The sequence below is a fragment of the Moschus berezovskii genome, chromosome 13 (assembly GCF_049115385.1).
Source record: "Moschus berezovskii isolate FMDL1 chromosome 13, NW_MosBer_1.0, whole genome shotgun sequence".
NCBI classification, from domain to species: Eukaryota; Metazoa; Chordata; class Mammalia; order Artiodactyla; family Moschidae; genus Moschus; species Moschus berezovskii.
Window position 1 is genome coordinate 61,592,462 of NC_142472.1, and position 22,179 is coordinate 61,614,640.

Here is a 22,179-nt window from a genome sequence, read left to right on the forward strand (position 1 = left end):
AAATAAATCTAAAAAAAAAAAGAAAGTAACACACAACAAAAATCTAAAACAGAAAGGATAACCACTCTATTAACTTAAAGAAGTAAATTAATTTATATACAAGTGTTTACCAAAGCACAAGACTCAAGGTTAATGGCGCTGGCTTTTACATAATCATACAATGACAAACCATGAATAAGTCCATTTAAATGACTAAGGAATGATGGTAGCTGCTAAGTCACTTGAGTCGTGTCCGACTCTGTGTGACCCCATAGACAGAAGCCCACCAGGCTCCCCTGTCCCTGGGATTCTCCAGGCAAGAACACTGGAGTGGGTTGCCATTTGATGGTAGCAGATACCAAAAAAATACCCTCTGCTTAACTACAACGTTGCATTTGTCCGTATGCAACCCATTTTAAACCTTTGAAGACAAACTCTCTCCACAGGTAGAGAATATATGTTTCCCTTTATTTTATTCACACTTGTTTTCTTCAGTTCTGTTCAGTTTAGTTCAGTGGTATCTGACTCTTTGTAAGCCCATGGACTTCAGCACGCCAGGCTTCCCTGTCCATCACAAACTCCCACTCATGTCCATTGAGTCAGTGATGCCATCCAACCATTTCATCCTCTGTCGTTCCCTTCTCCACTTGCCTTCAACCTTTCTCACCATCAGGGTCTTTTCTAGTGAGTCAGTTTTTCACATCAGGTGGCCAAAGTACTGGAGCTTCAGCATCAGTCCTTCCAATGAACACCCAGGACTGATTCCTTTTAGGATTGACTAGCTGAATCTCCTTGCAGTCCACGGGACTCTCAAGAGTCTTCTCCAATACCACCATTTAAAAGCATCAGTTCTTTGGTGCTGAGTCTTTTTTATGGTCCAACTCTCACATCCATATATGACTACTGGAAAAACCATAGCTTTGACCAGATGGACCTTTGTTGGCAAAGTAATGTCTCTGTTTTTCAATATGCTATCTAGGGTTAGTCATAGCTTTTCTTTCAAGGAACAAGTGTCTTTTAATTTCATGGCTGCAATCACCATCTGCAGTGATTTTGGAGCCAAAAAAAAAATAAAGTCTCTGTTTCCACTGCTTCCCCATCTATCTGCCATAAAGTGATGGGACCGGATGCCATGGTCTTCATTTTTTGAATGCTGAGTTTTAAAGTCAACTTTTTCACTCTCCTCTTTCACTTTCATCAAGAGGCTCTTTAGTTCTTCTTTGCTTTCTGCCATAAGGGTGGTGTCACCTGCATATCTGAGGTTATTGATATTTCTCCCAGCAATCTTGATTCCAGCTTGTGTTTCATCCAGCCTGGCATCTTGCATGATGTACTCTGCATAGAACTTAAATGAGCAGGGTGATAACATACAGCCTTGATGTACTCCTTTCCCAATTTGGAACCAGTCTGTTGTTCCATGTCCGGTTCTAACTGTTGCTTCTTGACCTGCTTACAGGTTTTTCAGGAGGCAGGTAAGGTGGTCTGGTATTCCCAGCTCTTTCAGAATTTTCCACAGTTTTTTGTGATCTACACAGTCAAAGGTTTTGGTGTAGTCAATGAAGCAGAAGTAGACGTTTCTCTGGAATTGTCTTGCTTTTTCTATGACCTAACAGATGCTGGCAATTTGATCTCTGGTTCCTCTGCCTTTTCTAAATCCAGCTTGAACATCTGGAAGTTCTTGGTTCACATACTACTGAAGCCTCGCTTGGAGAATTTTAAGCATTACTTTGCAGCGTGTGAGATGAGGGCAATTGTTTGGTAGTTTGAATATTCTTTGGCATTGCCCTTCTTTGGGACCGGAATGAAAACTGACCTTTTCCAATCCTGTGGCCACTGTTGAGTTTTCCAAATCTGCCGTCATATTGAGTGCAGCACTTTCACAGAATCATCTTTTAGGATTTGATACAGCTCAGCTGGAATTCTATCACCTCCACTAGCTTTCTTCTTAGTGATGCTTCCTAAGGCCCATTTGACTGCACTCCAGGATGTCTGGCTCTAGGTGAGCGATCACACCACTGTGGTTATCTGGGTCATGAAGGTCTTTTTTGTACAGTTTTCTGTGTATTCTTGCCATTTCTTCTTAATATCTTCTGCTTCTGTTAAGTTCACACCATTTCTGTCCTTTACATTTCATCTTTGCATGAAACGTTCCCTTGGTATCTTTAATTTTCTTGAAGAGATCTCTAGTCTTTCCCATTCTATTGTTTTCCTCTATTTCTTTGCATTGATCACTTAGGAAGGCTTTCTTATCTCTCCTTACTATTCTTTGGAACTCTGCATTCAGATGGGTGTATCTTTCCTTTTCTTCTTTGCCTTTTACTTCTCTTCTTTCTTCAGCTATTTGTAAGGCCTCCTCAGACAACCATTTTGCCTTTTTGCATTTATGATCTTGATCACTGCCTCCTGTACAATGTTACCAACCTCCATCCGTAGTTCTTCAAGTACTCTGTTTATCAGATCTAATCTCTTGAATCTATTTGTCACTTCCACAGTATAATTGTAAGGGATTTGATTTGGGTCAGACCTGAAATAGTATAGTAGTTTTCCCTACTTTCTTCAATTTAAGTCTGAACCTTGCAATAAGAGTTCATGATCTGAGCCACAGTCAGCTCCTGGTCTTATTTTTGCTGACCGTATAGAGCTTCTTCATCTTCAGCTGCAAAGGATATAATCAATCTGATTGTGGTATTGACCATCTGTGATGCCCATGTGTAGTGTTGTCTCTTTTGTGTTGTCTTCTTCAGACTATGATAAACAAGGATTGTATGTCCTTAGAGTATAGAGAATGCAGTTAATCCTCAACATATAAAAGGCATCAGTGGAAAACCAAATGTATAAAAACAGTTCTCATAGAATTTTAATTAGAATTTTTCAAACCTTTGGAAACTTGTTTTCCACTCACCAGTATGTGGGAAATATGTTTTCCAGTATTTCAACACAACACTCATTTTTTCCGTTGTTAGTGGTTCGGTTAAAGCAATATCAGCTCCGTGCCCTGAAACACAACCTGAGAATCTTTGTATTAAATACTGACCTTATGATTTCTACTTGGAGAAAAAAACAAATAATATACCCAACAGGCACATACCTTTAAAATTTTCAGGGATTATAAAAACAAACAGCAAATGTGTATTTTTTTTCTTACCAAATCTGAAAGGGTAAAAAGAAGTTTAAAATGAAGCAAAATCATCATTAAAAAACTTGTGATTCATACATTTAGCTTATTAGGAAGTAACTATACTAGGGTGATTTTATTTCATTAGAATTTAAAATGGTGACGTTAATATGGAAATTTACTGACAGCAGCATCTTAAATCAGTGAGGGAAAAGACTGCTGTTGTTCAGTTGCAAAGCCATATCTGACTCTTTGCTATACCATGGGCTGTAGCTCGCCAAGCTCCTCTGTCCATGGGATCTTCCAGGCAAGAATACTGGAGTGGGTTGCCATTTTCTTCTCCAGGGGATCTCTCTGACCTAGGGATCAAACCTGAGTCTCCTGCATCTCCTGTACTGCAAGTGGATTCTTACCCCTCAGCCACCAGGGAAGCCCTATGGACAAGAAGGATTTTTTTTTTTTCAGTTTACAAGAGAAGATTGCATTTTGATTTCACACAATTGCACAAAGTGGGTTCTGCAGTGTGTAGCTGAGGTGGACAGTACAGTTACAGATTATTTAAAAATACAAGAGAAGGGGATACTCTGAAACTCATGCCTGCTCTGTTTAAAGTTTTATATATAACAGATGCTTTAGCTTCTCTGTTTCCTTTTAATGGGCAAGAAAATCCAAATTCTGAGTCATTAGTCAAAACCCTGGCTTCTCGGAGCAGGAGTTCACTCTGTTAATAAGAATAGTCTTTTTACAGTTCATTTCTATAGCAACCACTAATGTCAGGCTGTTTAAAACTGGGCAAGGGGTAAGTGAGAGAGAGGTGACTTTTTAAAAATAAACCTTTAACTTTAGAATAATTTTACATTTACAGAAAAAAATATGAAAACAGTAGATTTTCCATATACCCCAAACCCAATTTCCCATACTGCAAACACCTTACATTAGTTTAGCAAATTTCTTACAATTAATGAGCCAACATCAATACATTATTATTAATTTAAGCTCATTCTTTATTCCAATTTCCTTAGTTTTTCATAATGTACTTTTTTTCCTATGCCAGGATCCCATCCAGGATCATACACTACATTTAGTGATTAGGCTCTCTTAGGCTACTCCACACTATGACATTTTTGCTGACTTTTGTTTTTGATGATCTGGATAGTTTTGAGAATATGGCTCAGGTACTTGAAAATACCACTCACGTATTAGGTAGAATGTAAGATGGATCACTTTTATTCTCACCTAAAAAAAAAAAAAAAGCCAAAACCTTATCCAGATTCCTGATCTAACTACAAGTTTACAAGACATTAAAAAAAAAGAGGAATATTTTTAAAGATGCTATGGGGATGAAATCGGAAAGTGGGAAATTTATAAGACAAATGGTCCCTTTATAAAACACATAAAGAGAAGATAAAAAGAAAAAAAATCAAAAGGAAAGGAAAATTGAATCTCTGTATAAAACTCACAGTTTAAAAAAAGAGATCATAAGATAAACAAGAGAAATTTGAATACCAACTGGATTTTTGACAATACTAAGGAACTGCTATTAATTTTTTAGGTATGATTATTGGTATTGCTTTTTAAAGATCCCTTATCTTAGACAGGTACTTATTCAAGTTCTTATGGATAAAAGGAAATGATGTCTTAGATTTGCTTTAAAATTATCCACCTTGCCTTTAAACTAACCTACCAGTGAGTGAGCAGGGATGGGAGGCTGGAGAAGGAGGTGTAGGAGAGGGTAGGTATGAAACAAGATTGGCTATATATTGATAACTATTAATATTATGGGCACTTGGAAGTTCATTGTACTATTCTCTCTAACACACTTGAAGATTTCCAACATGATTTTTTAAAAAATTATGGTATTATTGTTAACTATACTTAGGAATTCAGTAAGGTGGAATTCTGATAGTTCGGTGGATACTGAGCATTGACATTAGCTAAAAGAAAATGATTTTCCACGGAGAATAATACTGTGAACCTGACATTAAAGAGAACAGCTAAAACTGTTGAAGAAATAATATTCTTAAATATGTAAAGCATCATTTATTAGTATATGGTCATATATATGGTTATTATTTATTCCTTAAAACAAGACCTGGAAGAACCCCCACTGAATAATATTTGGTTATCTTATATCTGCACTTGAAAGTAAACATACTCTATTCTACATTCCAAATTACATTACACAAAGTATATATATCTGAGCCATACATACTGAGAATCTGCTGTGTGCCAGATTCTGTGCTGGCTCTGGAGGATACCATGAACAGACAGAAAGACCAGTCCTTGTCTCACGGAGTCAACACTTTTTTGGGGAGGACAGACACTGAGCAAATGCCTATAGTTAAGTAATTCAGTGGCAACTCTGTGCCCAGTGCTGCAAAGGAAAGCCGTGGGGTCTGAGGGGAGCACGGCCTGGGCACCAACCTGCTCTGCAGCTTCAGGCAGAGGTATCCCAGCTGGCTAGGAGGAACCACGTGAAAGGCAGGGGCTGCAGGAGGGTGGGAAGCAGACAAGCTGCAAAGTGCATTCTGGAAAGGGAACAGGAGATGTACAGGCCTGGGAGTGCAACGAGCAGGTGAATTCCAGAAAGAAGTCCAGGATGGCTCTAGTACAGAGCTTCTGAAGGACAAACACTTAAGACTAGACAGGGAGGCAGGGCTGGAGTCTGATTACAGTAGGCCTTTTAGGCCAAGTTAAAGATGCAGTGTTTCATTAAAATGAGCAAAAAATAAATAAAATAAGATGGACAATGGAAACTGTTAAGCTTGGGAGTAACATGATTATCTTTGCATTTTTGGGAGACCACTCTGCCTACAATGGGGTGAACTGACAGAAGGTGGCACAGAATACATTTGAGAGACCACAAAGCTATCCAGGCAAGAGGTGATAGAGAAAAAATTATTGAGACATACTAAGAACTTTCTTTAAATGATTCAGAATATTTACTAAGTCAATTATGTCAAACAAGTAGGATATTGCTAAAATGTGACAATCACTCAATTGAGATCTATTCAGGGTTGATTCCTTGCTATGAATTCTGAAAGAGAATGTGGGCTGAAAGAGAAGAGAGGAAAGAAAGGAAAGAAGAGAGGAAACCTCATATGGTTTCTATGAGGAAATGAAAAGCTCAGGAAGTTGTTCTACTGTCAAAACAGGCAAGAGTGGGAGGGAGGGTAGAATTTGACCACAGACTGACATGACAGTGACCCATTAGCACACGGTGTGGGGGTGTGGTGTGGACGGCGGGGTAAGGAGAAGAGAATAACCCCTGCCATGATGTAAGTTTTTCATATCTATTTGGTAAGTGATGAAAAAGTGTAGAGTATAACAGGGGTATGGATAACAGGATGAGGTGGGAGGCACAAACACACTGAACAGATAGAAACTGAGTGGGTAGTTTAGTCCAACTTTTGAAGTAAAAAATACTTTCCAGATTCATGAAAAAATACAGCATTGTAAGTTAAAATATTCTAGAATTAGAGAAGTTTTAATAAACAGATTCTCTCCTTTTAGAAATAATCCTGTTTCTACTTTTCAATTGATTTTACTGACCAGAAAATAGGTCAGATTTGGATATATGGATTTTTATACCCTGATGAATTTCAAGCTTTACAGATGGGAGTTGGAATTCCTGGATTTTTGTCAAGAGAACAGAATCAATTACCAACCCAAACACTTCCCCTGCTGGTGAAGCCCTAATTGTACAGGAACCCCAGCAAACAATAGAGTTCCCAGAAGCCAACACTCTAGTCTACAGATCAGCTTCTCAATCACATTCTGTACAAATCAATGAGCTGAAAGAGTTTCTAGTTTCCAGGGTCACCAAAAAAGGTCCTCTTTCCACTAAATGAATGTTCCTTAAAGCAAAACTAAGCAACACCAAAATATAACAAAAATCTCCTTCCTCCACCCCAACTGATACCACTTCTTTCACTTACCAAAGCCAAACTGCAGGTTCTGAGACCTTATGAACACCTTCTCAGTTGACGTCTCCTGAGATTTTAAAAATCTGCAGCTTGCTGGGGGATAATTTATTTCCCCTTATGTTTCACCATATACACTGCTTAAATGACATGACAGTTCCTCCATACACGAGACCGCGAATTGATGTTCTAGTGTCCACCCCTACACGTCCATCTCCAGCAACCTCTGGAACTGAAGGCTGCTATAAGCTCACTAAAGCAGTGCCCACCCCCAGCCTGGACCCCATCCCCAAGTCCAGTCCCTGGTAGCTGGAACAAAAAAAATTAAAAAATCATACAAAGGTGTTTTGAGCTGAGTTGTACACTTTGATGATCAAAGAACCTCAGGAAAGCCCAGTTGGCCTCTGAAATCTATCATCTAACAGGAGAACCAAAAGGTTCTTATAAGTCCATATGAAGCCAGGGGACATTTTAAAATGCACCTCCTTTATAGCACAAGGATTTCAAAAGACAAAAGTCAGTGTGATTTTTGAGGAGCAGCCTCCCTGAGTACTGTTTCCATTATGCTGCCTGTGGGCCCAATGCAATCAAATTAACCTGGCGTGGTCTAGTTTGGTCTTTGTAACAAGTAATATTCTTTATTAATTAATTAAAACAACAACCATTTTCAGTGAGAAAATTAAGAGTTTTTCTATAAATATGAAAACTGTGAGTTTACTTGCTACTAACAGGGCTCCTGCGATAAAATGCAACGATTTCTTCCAGTCAATAGTGAAGGCTGGTGTGCCCTGCTCACAGTGTGCTTTTTGTCAGAAGAATTTCTGCTGCGACCCTGTCAGGTTCACTAGATGATGTGATGCTAGAAACAATAAACATCGAGAATGTTCCTCAGTTCTTATTTATAGAATAATGCTTTCAGAAAAACTACTTAGATGTTTTGTTGTTATAGTGTTTAATGTCAAGAATTCAGGTCATGCAGATTGGCTAATCAGATTTTCTGAGCAGCACTGTCAAGTCAAGGATGTCCTGGCATTTGGGAACATAACAGGATAACCTGTAAGGCCCCTGTGGCTCACGGGATTAGGTTTCCTTAATGAAGTAATAAGTTAACTGATCAGACAACCAGATCTATATGGGAAAAAATGAAATCAGAATCAAACTTGATTTGCTGACTGAGCAGATGGAAGCACACTTTGTGTTCCCTCGCTGTCGCTGTAGTGCTCTGAGCTCACGAGAATCACAGAGTTTGAAGGATCTCAGAGAAAGTTCATGGACTGGAAAATCACAATGCCAAACAGGATGCAAACACACCGTATGAGTCTGCAACATACTCTGATGTTCTGTCCTGGCCTTTGTAAGATAGAGTGTCTGGATGTATCTGAATTACCAAGTGTCTGCCTTTTGAATTTGGCTCAGTTTTGAGAACTGACCTGCGCCAAGGGTCAAACACTCCTGAAATTCTGGAACCAAGAATATGAATCTTGAGATCATCTTAAAATACTTTACCACTGGGTGGTATCTGAGTTCATCTGCCTCAATAAGAATGTATTCATGAAATGACATCAAGATCAAAAAGATCAACTAAAGAACCTCTTGATGAAAGAGGAGAGTGAAAAAGTTGACTTAAAACTCAACATTCAGAAAACTAAGATTGTGGCATCCAGTCCCATCACTTCATGGCAAATAGATGGGGGAAACAATGGAAACAGTGACAGATTATTTTTGGGGGGCTCCAAAATCACTGCAGATGGTGACTGCAGCCATGAAAGTAAAAGATGCTTGCTCCTTGGAAGAAAAGCTATGACCAACCTAGACAGAATATTAAAAAGCAGAGACATCACTTTGCCAACAAAGGTCCTTCTAATCAAAGCTATGGTTTTTCCAGTAGTCATGTATGGATGCGCGCATACAGACTATAAAGAAAGCTGAGTGCCGAAGAATTGATGTTTTTGAACTGTGGCGTTGGAGAAGACTCTTGAGAGTCCCTTGGACTGCAAGGAGATCCAACCAGTCCATCCTAAAGGATATCAGTCCTGAATATTAACTGGAAGGACTGATGCTAAAGCTGAATCTCTCATAATTTGGCCACCTGATGTGAAGAGTCGACTCATTGGAAAAGACCCCGATGCTGGGAAAGATTGAAGGCAGAAGGAGAAGGGGACGACAGAGGATGAGATGATTGGATGGCATCACCAACTCAATGAACATGAGTTTGGGCAAGCTCCAGGAGTTGGTGATGGACAGGGAAGACTGGCGTGCTGCAGTCCATGGGGTTGCAAAGAGTCGGACAGGACTGACGGAACTGCACTCAACTAGGAATGTCAACCTATAATCGAGACGTGCCATCATTCTTGAGGATGTCAGGGTATAAAGTACTATTATTTTTATGAATATTTACAACTGTTTCATGATTAGTCCCGGGCCAAAACCACAGTTCTTCTGTAAGAATAAATTTTAAAATCTTTTTAATGAGCTGGTTTGTATTTTATCCTAAAAGAAGTTTATATAGTTAACAGAGTACATTCATTCTTATTTTCAATAGAAATAGATGTATTAGAGATATACATACATTTGTGATCATGTGCTCTGACACTGAAAATAAACATGGACCAGTTTCACTCTATAGGAAGTTCTTTACTTACTGGCAGGGCACGTAAGTGCCCAAAGAGAGAAGAGTAAGGTAAATACTTCTATATTTTCCTGAACCTATCCAGATTTTGAGATATAGCAGAACAACAACAAAGCTCTAAGGGGAAAAATCCAAGCTACAGCATAAAAAAGCTAAGCTGAAACCCTTTATCTTGGCTTAGTCATTTAATGTTAGCCCAAAACTCATGAGATAAAGTGTTCTAGGAAAGATAAAGATTTAATGCCTTATAAATGGGGCAAGATGGTCATGAGACTCATTATCCTAAGAAAATATACAGCCTCAAAATATAAACATGGTCCATAAGGGTATTATAAATAAGTCATAACAGTTCTGAGGACACGAAAGGGAATTTCAGAGACATTTCCAGCTGCTGAGGTCAGTATCAGGAAACACAGAGCTTCCACAAAGAAAGCTTTGTCCCTTTTTCAAAGAGGAACACAGAAGTTAGGACTCATGGTCCTTCTGAGGTATGCTCAATCACCCATACCTAGAGCAAAGTACGGAATACCTAGTATTAGTCAATACCTAAACTGAATATTGAGAATAACATAATGAGACCCTCCCCCTCAAAAAAAGAGAGAGAAAACCAAGTTCAAGGGTACTCAACAAATTACCTACTTTATTTTTCCTTTTCAAAAAAATGATTTTACAGCAAAATAACCAAACTATCATATACATGTCTGTATACTTAGTTCCTTTATCTGCCTTCTTCTCTCTGCTGACACATCTTTAAGCTACGCTATTCAGAGCAGAGGGAAGGATCACACAGAGGCTCTCTCTTCTGTCCCTGAAACTTTTAACAACTGTGACTAGATGTAAAGCCTGTTCTTCAACATAACTTTAATCTTATCCTGTTCAAAATGTAGCCTCAACCATGTGCATACATGAGGCCTTTACCACATTTGGAGAAGCATGGCTAGACTCTGGCCCCGGGAATGAAGCAAGATCAGCCACCCGGCTGGTCCACTGCTCTTCCAGAATGATATGTTTAGTTTAGAGTAAGTTTGGCATTTATGGGATCTCAGAGGTGTAAACAGCCAGATCATTACAGACTTTTAGAAAAAAGAATGTGAAGGGAAGAATAAAGAATTCTAGTCTGAGTTGTGTGAACACAAGCCATGTGGTCTCATGCAAGTCACTTCAGCCTCAGGTTTCTAATCTGTCAAGTAGGAATTACGAAGCCCTGCCCTCATAAAGCTGTTGTAAATTCTTTAAAATGCTATATAAGTCAGATATTACTATGTACCTTCAATGAGAGGTACTCTATGTTTAGGAGACTTTTTCAAAAGATGTTATTAGTAAAATAGGCATATCTTCAGAAAGAAGATTGTACACAATATGTTTTGGAAGTGAAATCCTCTTTGAGGTAATTTGCCTGGTTTGTTTAGTTCATATTCTGAGTAGAAAGCCAATAAAATTCATAAGACCAAAAGTTCCAAGAAACCCCAGGAACAGGGTCTGTCTTCTGTCTTGTCTTTAACAAGTGGCTCTGGCTTTTTCCCAGTCCCATCTTTCTTTTCTCCTAATGTAATATTCTTGCTCCTTTTTATTCTGGGATTACAGTATTGCTCTGAACTTTCTTCTTTGGTCTAGAAAGACCGCTCCTATAATGATGAGAAGTCCTTAAACATTTATCAATATTATTTGCAATTACACTTCATCGAGTCTTCTCACAGAAGGGAAACACATTCAATCTCACCTAGCCCTATTTAAAAACATCCTAAATGACTCAAAATTATATGTAATCAGGCAAGGAAGAACCTAACTCTTCACCTCTAGACTCCAGATCTCCAGAGTGAAATGGGTCAAACAGAAGCAGAATGTCTATGGACCTGCTGGATGAAACAAGAGTAATGGAATCGGTATTGACTTGGACTCACTGGATACAGAGAGCCTCATGGCTCTTTCACATCAGAACATTTCTTGAAAGAGACACCTTCAGCCCACAGCCATCATGACCCAGAGTGGTCACCTGCTTTAGTATCTGCTGTAACAATTAATGAACTCTGAAAAGATATGCCATGCTAATGACATCATTATTAAAAAAGAGTGCCTATCGAATTAAGGGAAGCATTATATACCAAATACGTTTCTATGACCAATTAATTCTTATACCCTCATCTATTACTTTTTAAGTTAAAATGACAATTCTTATAATAGTATGCCAAACTGGCCATAAAAACAAAGACATATATATTTTGCCCTTGAAAATATCTCTCATCTTAAAAATTAAAGTAGAATAGTATCATCTTCTAAGGATTTTTATAGAAGCAAGTTTTAATAAAAACTATTCTAAAGATAGAGAGTCAAGATTTTACCTAATTAATCTGACCACTTCCAGCTCCTCAGCAGTTGGTGGAGAAGTCAGCTTCAAGAAAACCATGTCAAATGTGCAGTCATCCATAAGTGCTGCTGCCTTCTTCACATCACTAATGATGATGGTGACTTTTGCTATATTTGAAAATAATTTCTGTACAGTATCAGCCAGGTACTGAACTGTGACATCGCCCACTAATAAGAGGTCTATATTTGCCTGAAAGAGAAGGAAAAAAGCAGACACACAATGTCGAGGCACAGAGAACAAGTCATCATGTATGAGAAAATAAATAAAGGTTACAAACAAACAAGTCATCATTATGAGAAAATAAATAAATGTTACAAACAGCCAATGACTGACTATTCAGCTGGACTGACGGGCCAACTATAAGCATACATCAAGGGCAGGAGCTATTCAGCTCATGTCCTTAGAACCTAGGTATTGAACAGATTTGAAAGTCATGCTATTTTAAAAAGTTTTGCTTGCAAATACCATTCTACTGTGGTTGTCCTACAAGTCTCTTTCTCATCCTATTAACAACAGATAAGATTCTTTTGGTCCAGTTCTCCAACTGCTGAAAAACCTGTTTAATGAGAGAACCAAGCTGGTGCCTCTCCCACATGATTTATGTATGTGTGTATGTGTGTGTGTGCGTGCGTGCACGCATATATATATGTATATATACATATGTATATATGTACAAAATGTGCTTTTATTTAACAGAGTGATTACAATGTACAAGTTTCATATTTGAGAAAGAACTCGCCACAAAACTTTTACTTGAAGATGTTGAATGTCCTGGATGAAAGCATTTATTAGGTGCTTAGCAATTTTAAAGTTTCTCTCTCAATACTACTTTCCTGCTTGTTTATACAAGTTTATATGCTTATTTTAAATGATTACTATTTAGAGGACATCTAAATAAAAGGTATTAGTAGAAGACAAAATGTTTTTAGATAGAAAATTAATACTTCATCAAAGGCTCCAGAAAGATAGTTTAGCAAATAGCACAGCCTTTGCAGTCTTGCTGTTGAGAAAATATGATTTTTTTTCATTTAAAACATTTTAATTGGACTGTATCATCGATTGTGATGAAACACACATTTCAAAGAACAGAGAAAGATTTAAATCCCCCAATTCTAAGAAATACTCAAACCAAATCCTTTCTTTGAATGGAATATACATGCTATTCAAATTCCAAGATTAGGAACAAAAAAGGTTCTTTATTTTCATTTGGGGATATTTTCAAGAACACTTAGAAAAACTAGAATTTCCATCTTCACTTTTAATTTCTGCACTTTATTCTACACAGACATTAAATACAACCCAGTTAAAATGTCAAAGAACAGCATTAATGAATAAGCTAAACTTCTCTTAGTAGTTTCAAATGCCATATGTATGTATTATATAAGTATGTATGTATGTAAATTTGGGGGGACTTCATTCTGACGCATTGATCTATTTGCCTATTCCTGGTTAACAGCACACTGTCTAATTACTAGCTCTTTATGTTTTATATTTGCTAGAGCATATGGTTCCCTCTTTACTATTTTTCTATTTGGTCCTTAGATATTTTCTCACAATGTCTCTTCCTACAGAATTTTATCATCAGCTTGTCAAGTTCCATGAGGAGTCCTGTTAAAATTTTGATTAAGGTTGGCATTTATTTTTAAGATTAATTAGGGACTATCATTATGGTATTACATCTCCCTATTTAGGAAGTATGACTCAGAGAAATCGGTCTTATGTTGTTCATTTTTCTTGTTGTTGTTGCTCAGTGGCTAAGTCATGTCTGACTCTGCAACCCCACGGACTGCAGCATGCCAAGATTTCCTGTCCTTCATCATTTCTCAGTTTGCTCAAACTCATGTTCGTTGAGTCGGTGACGCCATCTAACCATCTCATCTTCTAGGACAGTCTTCTCCTGCATTCAGTCTCTCCCAGCATCAGTCTTTTCCAGTGAGTCGGCTCATCACATCAGGTGGTCAAAATATTGGAGCTTCAGTTTTCTAGTTACCTTCACAGAGATTTTTCAAGTGTCTTCACACATTGATTCCTAGATTTTTCAAGATTTCAGAATCAACGTGAAAGAGATATTATTTTCTCACTATACTTCCTGATTGATTATAGCTGACAGAGAGAAGCACTATCTATTTCTGTATAAGGAATTTGCTTCAAGTACTTTAAGGTACTCTCCATTTAGTTCCAATAATTTTTAGCTGATTCTTCGATTTCCTTGATAGGTTATCATATAGTTTTTAAAAATAACATCTTTATCCCTGTCTCCAGAATTTATGTCTTTTACTTATTGATCTTAAAGCATGGCTAGGACATTCAAAGGGCTTTCCAGGTGGCACTAGTGGTAAGGAACCTGCCTGCCAATGCAGGAGACATAAAAGATGCAGGTTTGATCCCTGGGTTGGGAAGATCCCCTGGAGGGCACGGCAACCCACTCCAGTATTCTTGCCTGCAGAATCCCATATACAGAGGAGCCAAGAGGGCTACAGTCCACAGGACTGCAAAGAGTTGGATACAACTGAAGCGACTTAACACACACACAGGACATTCAAAACAACAGTAAATAGCAGGAGTGAATTGAGCATGCTTGTCTTGTTCCTGACTTTCTATAACAGGAATATTTCAAATGTTTTTATCACTACTGAAGGTCAATACCCTTTACCAAGTTAAATAGTTCTCTATTTGGAGGCTAAGAATTTTAAATCAGAAATGGGTGTTAAAATTTATCATCAGCTTTTTCAGTATCAACTGATTGTATTTTTTTCTCCTGTCATCCATTAGTGAATTACATTAATAGATTTCCTAATGTCAAGTCACACTGAATTACTGGGATAAACCTACGCTTAATGCAATCAGATTCAATCCCTTTATTTTATTTTAGATTGTTGCCTGTATGTTCATAAGTAAAACTGGATATAATTTTGTTTTATGGTACTGACTTATCTGGCTTGGGTATCAAGGTTATGCCAGCCTTGAAGAAATAGAAAGCTTCAAAATTATTCCATGGTCTTGAATATTTTATAAAAGAATAAATTATCAGCTTCTTGAAATTTGGGTAAAACTTGTCTGTGAAATCTCGGCTTGAAGTCACTTTATAAAGTTAAGTTTTAGACTGCCTTTTTTGTTCCTTAATGCTTACTAGTAAAATAAGTGTTATTTTAAACACCTATATAATGAAGCTATTGTCAAGTAGTTAGTGGTTTTTTCTTAATTTTTTCTTAATTTCTTGTTTCAGTGCATTGTCATCAGTGGATGTACCCAACATGACTTCCACTTTTTAGAACTGATTGGTATTTTCTCTGTGACTTAATATATGATGTTTAATGTTACATGGATACTTGAAAAAAACTGCATATTTTCCGTTGGGCATATAGTCTTTACATAGTTTTCAGATTAAACTTGTTCATTGCTGTCTCACTTACATTAGGTCTACTTGATTTTTCAGTTTATAAAGCAGATATATAAATTGTCCCTCTCTAAATATGGTTTGTCAATTTATCGATTTCTCTAACTATAGATTCCATGTATAACTATGGATTAGGTACATAAAGTTTCCTAATAATTTCACATATTCATAAAATATGTAACTGTAATACTTAATATATACTATATAGTGATCTATGTTTATTCAGTATGATTAACAAATAAATATCATATATTGCTAACTATATTGAGAATAAACTATATATAAACTATAGAAAATTCTGAAAGAAATGGGAATACCAGACCACCTGACCTGCCTCTTGAAAAACCTAAATGCAGGTCAGGAAGCAACAGTTACAACTGGACATGGAAAAACAGACTGGTTCCAAATAGGAAAAGGAGTACGTCAAGGCTGTATATTGTCACCTTGCTTATTTAATTTACATGCAGAGTACATCATGAGGAATGCTGGGCTGGAAGAAGCACAAGCTGGAATCAAGATCTGGGAGAAATATCAATAACCTCAGATATGCAGATGACACCACCCTTATGGCAGAAAGTGAAGAGGAACTAAAGAGCCTCTTGATGAAACTGAAAGAGGAGAGTGAAAAAGTTGGCTTAAACCTCAACATTCAGAAAACTAAGATCATGGCATCTGGTCCCATCACTTCATGGGAAATAGATGGGGAAACAGTGGAAACAGTGTCAGACTTCATTTTTGGGGGCTCTAAAATCACTGCAGATGGTGACTGCAGCCATGAAATTAAAAGACACTTGCTCCTTGGAAGGAAAGTTATGACCAACCTAGATAGCATATTAAAAAGCAGAGACACTACTTTGCCAACAAAGGTCCGTCTAGTCAAGGCTATGGTTTTTCCAGTGGTAATGTATGGATGTGAGAGTTGGACTGTGAAGAAAGCTGAGCGCCCAAGAATTGATGCTTTTGAACTGTGGTGTTGGAGAAGACTCTTGAGAGTCCCTTGGACTGCAAGGAGATCCAACCAGTTCATTCTAAAGGAGATCAGTCCTGGGTGTTCATTGGAAGGACTGATGTTGAAGCTGAAACTCCAATACTTCGGCCACCTCATGCAAAGAGTTGACTCACTAGAAAAGATTCTGATGCTGGGAGGGATTGGGGGCAGGAGGAGAAGGGGACGAAAGAGAATGAGATGGCTGGATGGCATCACCGACTCGATGGACATGAGTTTGAGTGAACTCCAGGACTTGGTTATAGACAGGGAGGCCTGGCGTGCTGTGATTCAAAGAGTCAGACATGATTGAGCGACTGAACTGAACTGAACTGAAAATATATCTCTTTGTGTTTTTTTAATGCTTTTTATCTGAAATTTTATTTTTTTCTGATATTCAGCAGTTCGTTTTTTGCACCCATTTATTTTGAGGCATTCCTTATCATTTTGATTTTGTATGAATTTTGCAAGTAACATATATTTGAATTTTTTTTTCAATCAGATTTCAGCTTTGTATATATAATAAGTTTTTAATAAGTAATTACATTAATGGCACTAGTTAATGAACATTAAGTAATTAAGGTACTCAATATAATGTAATTAATTAACATTAATTGTGAAACATTTATAACTTAACATGAAATGGTTTTATTCCTTTCATTTGTTATCTCAGATTTTCCATTCACTATAATTTTGTTTCTCTTTTCCCAAGTTTTCTATTAGGCTGAGCAAATTTTCCTTTTCCCTCCTGTTGCTCCTACAATGTTTTAAGAGTTAAAACTCATTTATGTTCTTTGGTGGCATTAGAGTTCACAATTCATTGCTGGTGTTCTAATCAAAATACTCCAATAAGTTAGAATCTCTTTATCTCTGAATTCTGAAGATACCGGGTCATTGCCTTCTTGCATCCAGAGTTGCTGATGAAAAGAAAAGGCTGCCTTGTTTTTCTTTTAGTGCTTTTCTCTCATGCTGTGGACTCTGATCGTTTTCTAGGATGTGTCTGGCTATGGGCCTTACTCAGCTCACTTGGCACTCAGTGGATCTTCAGCTCTAGAAAGTTCCTTCTATTATTTCTTTGGTCGTTTCCTCCTCCCTGTTGTCTCTGTCCTTAGGAACAGTCTGTTAGATGCTGGGCATCCTAAATTATCCTTCATGTCTCAACTTCTTAAGTTTATTGTTCATATTACTAGCTCAGGCTTTAGTCCTAAAGATTTTTACAATTTCAGCTAATTTAAAGTGAACTGCTCATTTCTAATATTTTTTTCCTTTTATAATTGATCATAGTCTGCTATTTTTAGGATAATATCCCCTCTAAAGATACAAATTAGAAATTTTAAAAGTTTTTCCTACCACATTTATCACCTATCCCTGGAAAAGTTGTCTGCCATTCTTGGTTATCCAAACATAAATATGAATCAAGGACTCAGGTGAAACAGTGTGAGCAGTTTTCCCTGAAGGTGGGGTGGTCTGCCTCCCCTCACTGTATCTTTTAAAAGAACCACCGACTGTGGGTTTGATGTGAGTCGGAGGGATGGTAGAAAAAAGGCTGGACAGCAACGAGACTGGTACTGGCTATTTGTCTTAATAAAGGCAGGCTTCACTCCAAAAACCAAGCACTTTCTTTTTTTTTCCCCTCTGGGGTAGACAGCTGACGTTCCTCCCATTCTTGTCAGCTGTAGACATCCGGAAACTACCAATACCAGGAGGCCATGGCTCAGATAGAGTTCATTTTCTTAGAAAAAGCAGTGCCTGGGTTTGGCTCTTGGCTTGTAAGCCCCATGCTCTGGCTGTAGTAGGAATGAAGAGGGAAGAGTCCTGAGTAAAGAACTCCAGGGCCCCAGTTGGCCCAGGGTTCTGCAGATGGCTAATTCTTTACCAGGGAAGCACCCATGGGCCCATTTCATGTTCCTTTCTGTTAACATTCTGCCTGGACTGTCACTAGAATTGTTTTACCTGGGCATTATTTCTCTTCTCCATGTCTTTTAAGCTGTGGGGTTTTTTTCTACTTTTGTTTTAGTGGCAATTTGATTCCATCTGCTTTCTAAAGTTCAAGCTTTCCTGCGGATTTTTTTTTTAATGTTCAGATCTTCTTCAAGTCAAGATCCCATTAAGGACTAAGCATTGCATTTGGTTGTTATTAATATATGTCTTAACCACAGTCAGCTCCCAGTCTTGTTTCTGTTGACTATATAGAGCTTCTCCATCTTTGGCTGCAAAGAATATAATCAATCTGATTTCGGTGTTGACCATCTGGTGATGTCCATGTGTAGAGTCTTCTCTTGTGTTGTTGGAAGAGGGTGTTTGCTATGACCAGTGCATTCTCTTGGCAAAACTCTATTAGCCTTTGCCCTGTTTCATTCTGTACTCCAAGGCCAAATCTGCCCATTACTCCAGGTATTTCTTGACTTCCTACTTTTGCATTCCAGTCCCCTGTAATGAAAAGGACATCTTTTTTGGGTGTTAGTTCTAGAAGGTCTTGTAGGTCTTCATAGAACCGTTCAACTTCAACTTCTTCAGCATTATTGGTCAGGGCACAGACTTGGATCACCGTGATATTGAATGGTTTGCCTTGGAAACGAACAGAGATCATTCTGTCACTTTTGAGATTGCATCCAAGTACTGCATTTCGGACTCTCTTGTCAACCATGATGGCTACTCAGTTTCTTCTAAGGGATTTCTGCCCACAATAGTAGATATAATGGTCATCTGAGTTAAATTCACCCATTCCAGTCCATTTTAGTTCACTGATTCCTAGAATGTCGATGTTCACTCTTCCCATCTCCTGTTTGACCACTTCCAATTTGCCTTGATTCATGGACCTGACATTCCAGGTTCCTATGCAATATTGTTCTTTACAGCATCGGACTTTACTTCCATCACCAGTCACATCCATAACTGGGTGTTGTTTTAGTTTTGGTTCCATTGCTTCATTCTTTCTGGAGGTCTCCACTGATCTCCAGTAGCATATTGGGCACCTACCAACCTGGGGACTTCATTTTTCAGTGTCATATCTTTTTGCCTTTTCATACTGTTCATGGTGTTCTCAAGGCAAGAATAATGAAGTGGTTTGCCATTCCTTTCTCCAGTGGACCATGTTTTGTCAGAACTCTCCACCATGCCCCGTCCGTCTTGGGTGGCCCTACACAGCATGGCTCATAGTTTCATTGAGTTAGACAAGGCTGTGGTCCACGTGATCAGATTGGTTAGTTCTCTGTGATTGTGGTTTTCAGTCTGTCTGCCCTCTGATGGAGAAGGATAAGAGGCATATGGAAGCTTCTTGATGAGAGAGACTGACTGGGGGGAAACTGGGTCTTGTTCTGATGGGTGGAGCCACCCACAGTAAATCTTTAATCCAATTTTCAGTTGAAGGGGGGGCTATGTTCCCTCCCAGTTATTTGAAGTGAAGAAGTGAAGTCACTCAGTCGTGTCAGATTCTTTGCGAGCCCATGGACTGTAGCCCACCAAGCTCCATGAGATTTTCCAGGCAAGGATACTGGAGTAGGGTTGCCATTTCCTTCTCCAGGGGATCTTCCCAACCCGAGGACTGAACCTGGGTCTCCTGCGTTATTTTGACCTGAGGCCAAACTGTGATGGAGGTAATGAAGATAATGGCGACCTCTTTCAAAAGGTCCCATACAGGCAGTGCTATACTCAGTGCCCCCAACTCTGCAGCAGGTCACTGTCATCCCATGCCTCCACCAGAGACTCCTGGACACTCACAGGCAAGTTGGGTAAAAATTCTCCAAGCCAAGCTTTAACAGTACATGAACCGTGAACTTCCAGATGTCCAAGCCGGATTTAGAAAAGCCAAAGGAACCAGAGATCAAATTGCCAACATCCCTTGGATAATCAAAAAAGCAAGAGAATACCAGAAAAACATATACTTCTGCTTTATTGACTATGCCAAAACCTTTGTGTGGATCACAACAAAATGTGGAAAATTCTTCAAGAGATGGGAATACCAGACCACCTGACCTACCTCCTGAGAAATCTGCATGCAGATCAAGAAGCAACAGTTAGAACTGGACATGGAACAACAGACTGGTTCCAAATCGGGAAAGAAGTATGTCAAGGATGCACATTGTCACTCTGCTTATTTAACTTATATGCAGGGTATATCATGAGAAATGCCGGGCTGCATGAAGCACAAGTTGGAATCAAGATTGCCGGGAGAAATATCAATAACCTCAGATATGCAGATGACACCACCCTTATGGCAGAAAGCAAAGAAGAACTAAAAAGACTCTTGATGAAAGTGAAAGAGGAGAGTGAAAAAGTTGACTTAAAACTCAACATTCAGAAAACTAAGATCATGGCATCCAGTCCCATCAATCATGGCAAATAGATGGGGAAACAATGGAAACAGTGACAGACTTTATTTTATGGGGGCTCCAAAATCACCGCAGATGGTGACTGCAGCCATGAAATTAAAAGATGCTTGCTCCTTGGAAGAACAGTTATGACCAATCTAGACAGCTTATTAAAAAGCAGAGAAGTTACTTTGCCAACAAAGGTCCGTCTCATCAAAGCTATGGTTTTTCGCATAGTCATGTATGGATGTGAGAGTTGGAACTATAAAGAAAGCTGAGTGTTGAAGAATTGATGCTTTTAAACTGCAGTGTTGGAGAAGACTCTTGAGAGTCCCTTGGACTGCAGAAAGATCAAACCAGTCAATCCTAAAGGAAATCAGTCCTGAATATTCACTGGAAGGACTGATGCTGAAGGTAAAGCTCCAATCCTTTGGCCACCTGATACAAAGAACCGACTCCCTGGAAAAGACCCTGATGCTGGGAAAGACTGAAGGCAGGAAGAGAATGGGACACAAGAGGATGAGATGGTTGAATGGCATCACCAACTCGACAGACATGAGTTTGAGCAAGCTCTGGGAGTTGGTGATGGACAGGAAGCCTGGCGTGCTGCAGTCCATGGGGTCACAAAGTGTCAAACACAATTGAGTGACTAAACTGAAATGAACTGAATACATGTCTCCATGGACTTTTAATTTAGAATACCATCTCCACTTTTTTTTGTCTTTTCAATATTTCCTTGCTAAAGGTATCAGCTCACTGTTAAGCAACTCTTGCCTGGTAGACTGGGGAGGCTGGAATGTCAATCAGTTCATTCAGTTCAGTCACTCAGCCGTGTCCGACTCTTTGCGACCCCATGAATCTCAGCACGCCAGGCCTCCCTGTCTATCACCAACTCCCGGAGTTCACTCAAACTCATGTCCATCGAGTCGGTGATGCCATCCAGCCATCTCATTCTCTGTCGTCCCCTTCTCCCGCCCCCAATCCCTCCCAACATCAGAGTCTTTTCCAGTGAGTCAACTCGTCGCATGAGGTGGCCAAAGTATTGGAGTTTCAGCTTTAGCATCAGTCCTTCCAATGAACACCCAGGATTGATCTCCTTTAGAATGGACTGGTTGGATCTCGTTGCAGTACAAGAATAGGTGTGCTCAATTGATCATCATGAGCCAATCCCACTCTCCTGCTCCACTCTATTTTAAACAGAATAATAATTCAAACTCCTTAGCATGGCCTTTCATAGCCTGATATCAACCCATGTCACCAGCTTCATGTCTTCCTTCTACATTCTAAGAAGACAGCATAACACTCTTAAGTGAATTTTGAAATCTGGAATTTCTACAGTAGAGAATATCAGGACCCTTTTAGACTGTTTCCTTTTAATTTTGTAAACATTCTCCATTTCCATTACTACTCGGAGGAAGTGGGACTCTAAGCCACCACAATGCTTTTGAGTGAAGAGTGTTTGTGAATCTCCACTGG

General features: G+C 38.7%; 1 protein-coding gene across 1 annotated transcript in view; it reads right to left on the reverse strand.

The window, feature by feature from the left end:
- The window catches only part of SOHLH2 (spermatogenesis and oogenesis specific basic helix-loop-helix 2), a 49,126-nt gene that overhangs the window by 17,766 nt on the left and 9,181 nt on the right, over positions 1 to 22,179 (reverse strand). The window contains exons 3-5 of the mRNA XM_088842827.1: positions 11,986 to 12,200; positions 3,068 to 3,129; positions 2,882 to 2,986 (exon numbers count right to left, since the gene is read on the reverse strand). Coding sequence (XP_088698953.1) covers positions 2,882 to 2,986; positions 3,068 to 3,129; positions 11,986 to 12,200 — 382 coding nt within the window. The remainder of the gene's footprint in view (positions 1 to 2,881; positions 2,987 to 3,067; positions 3,130 to 11,985; positions 12,201 to 22,179) is intronic.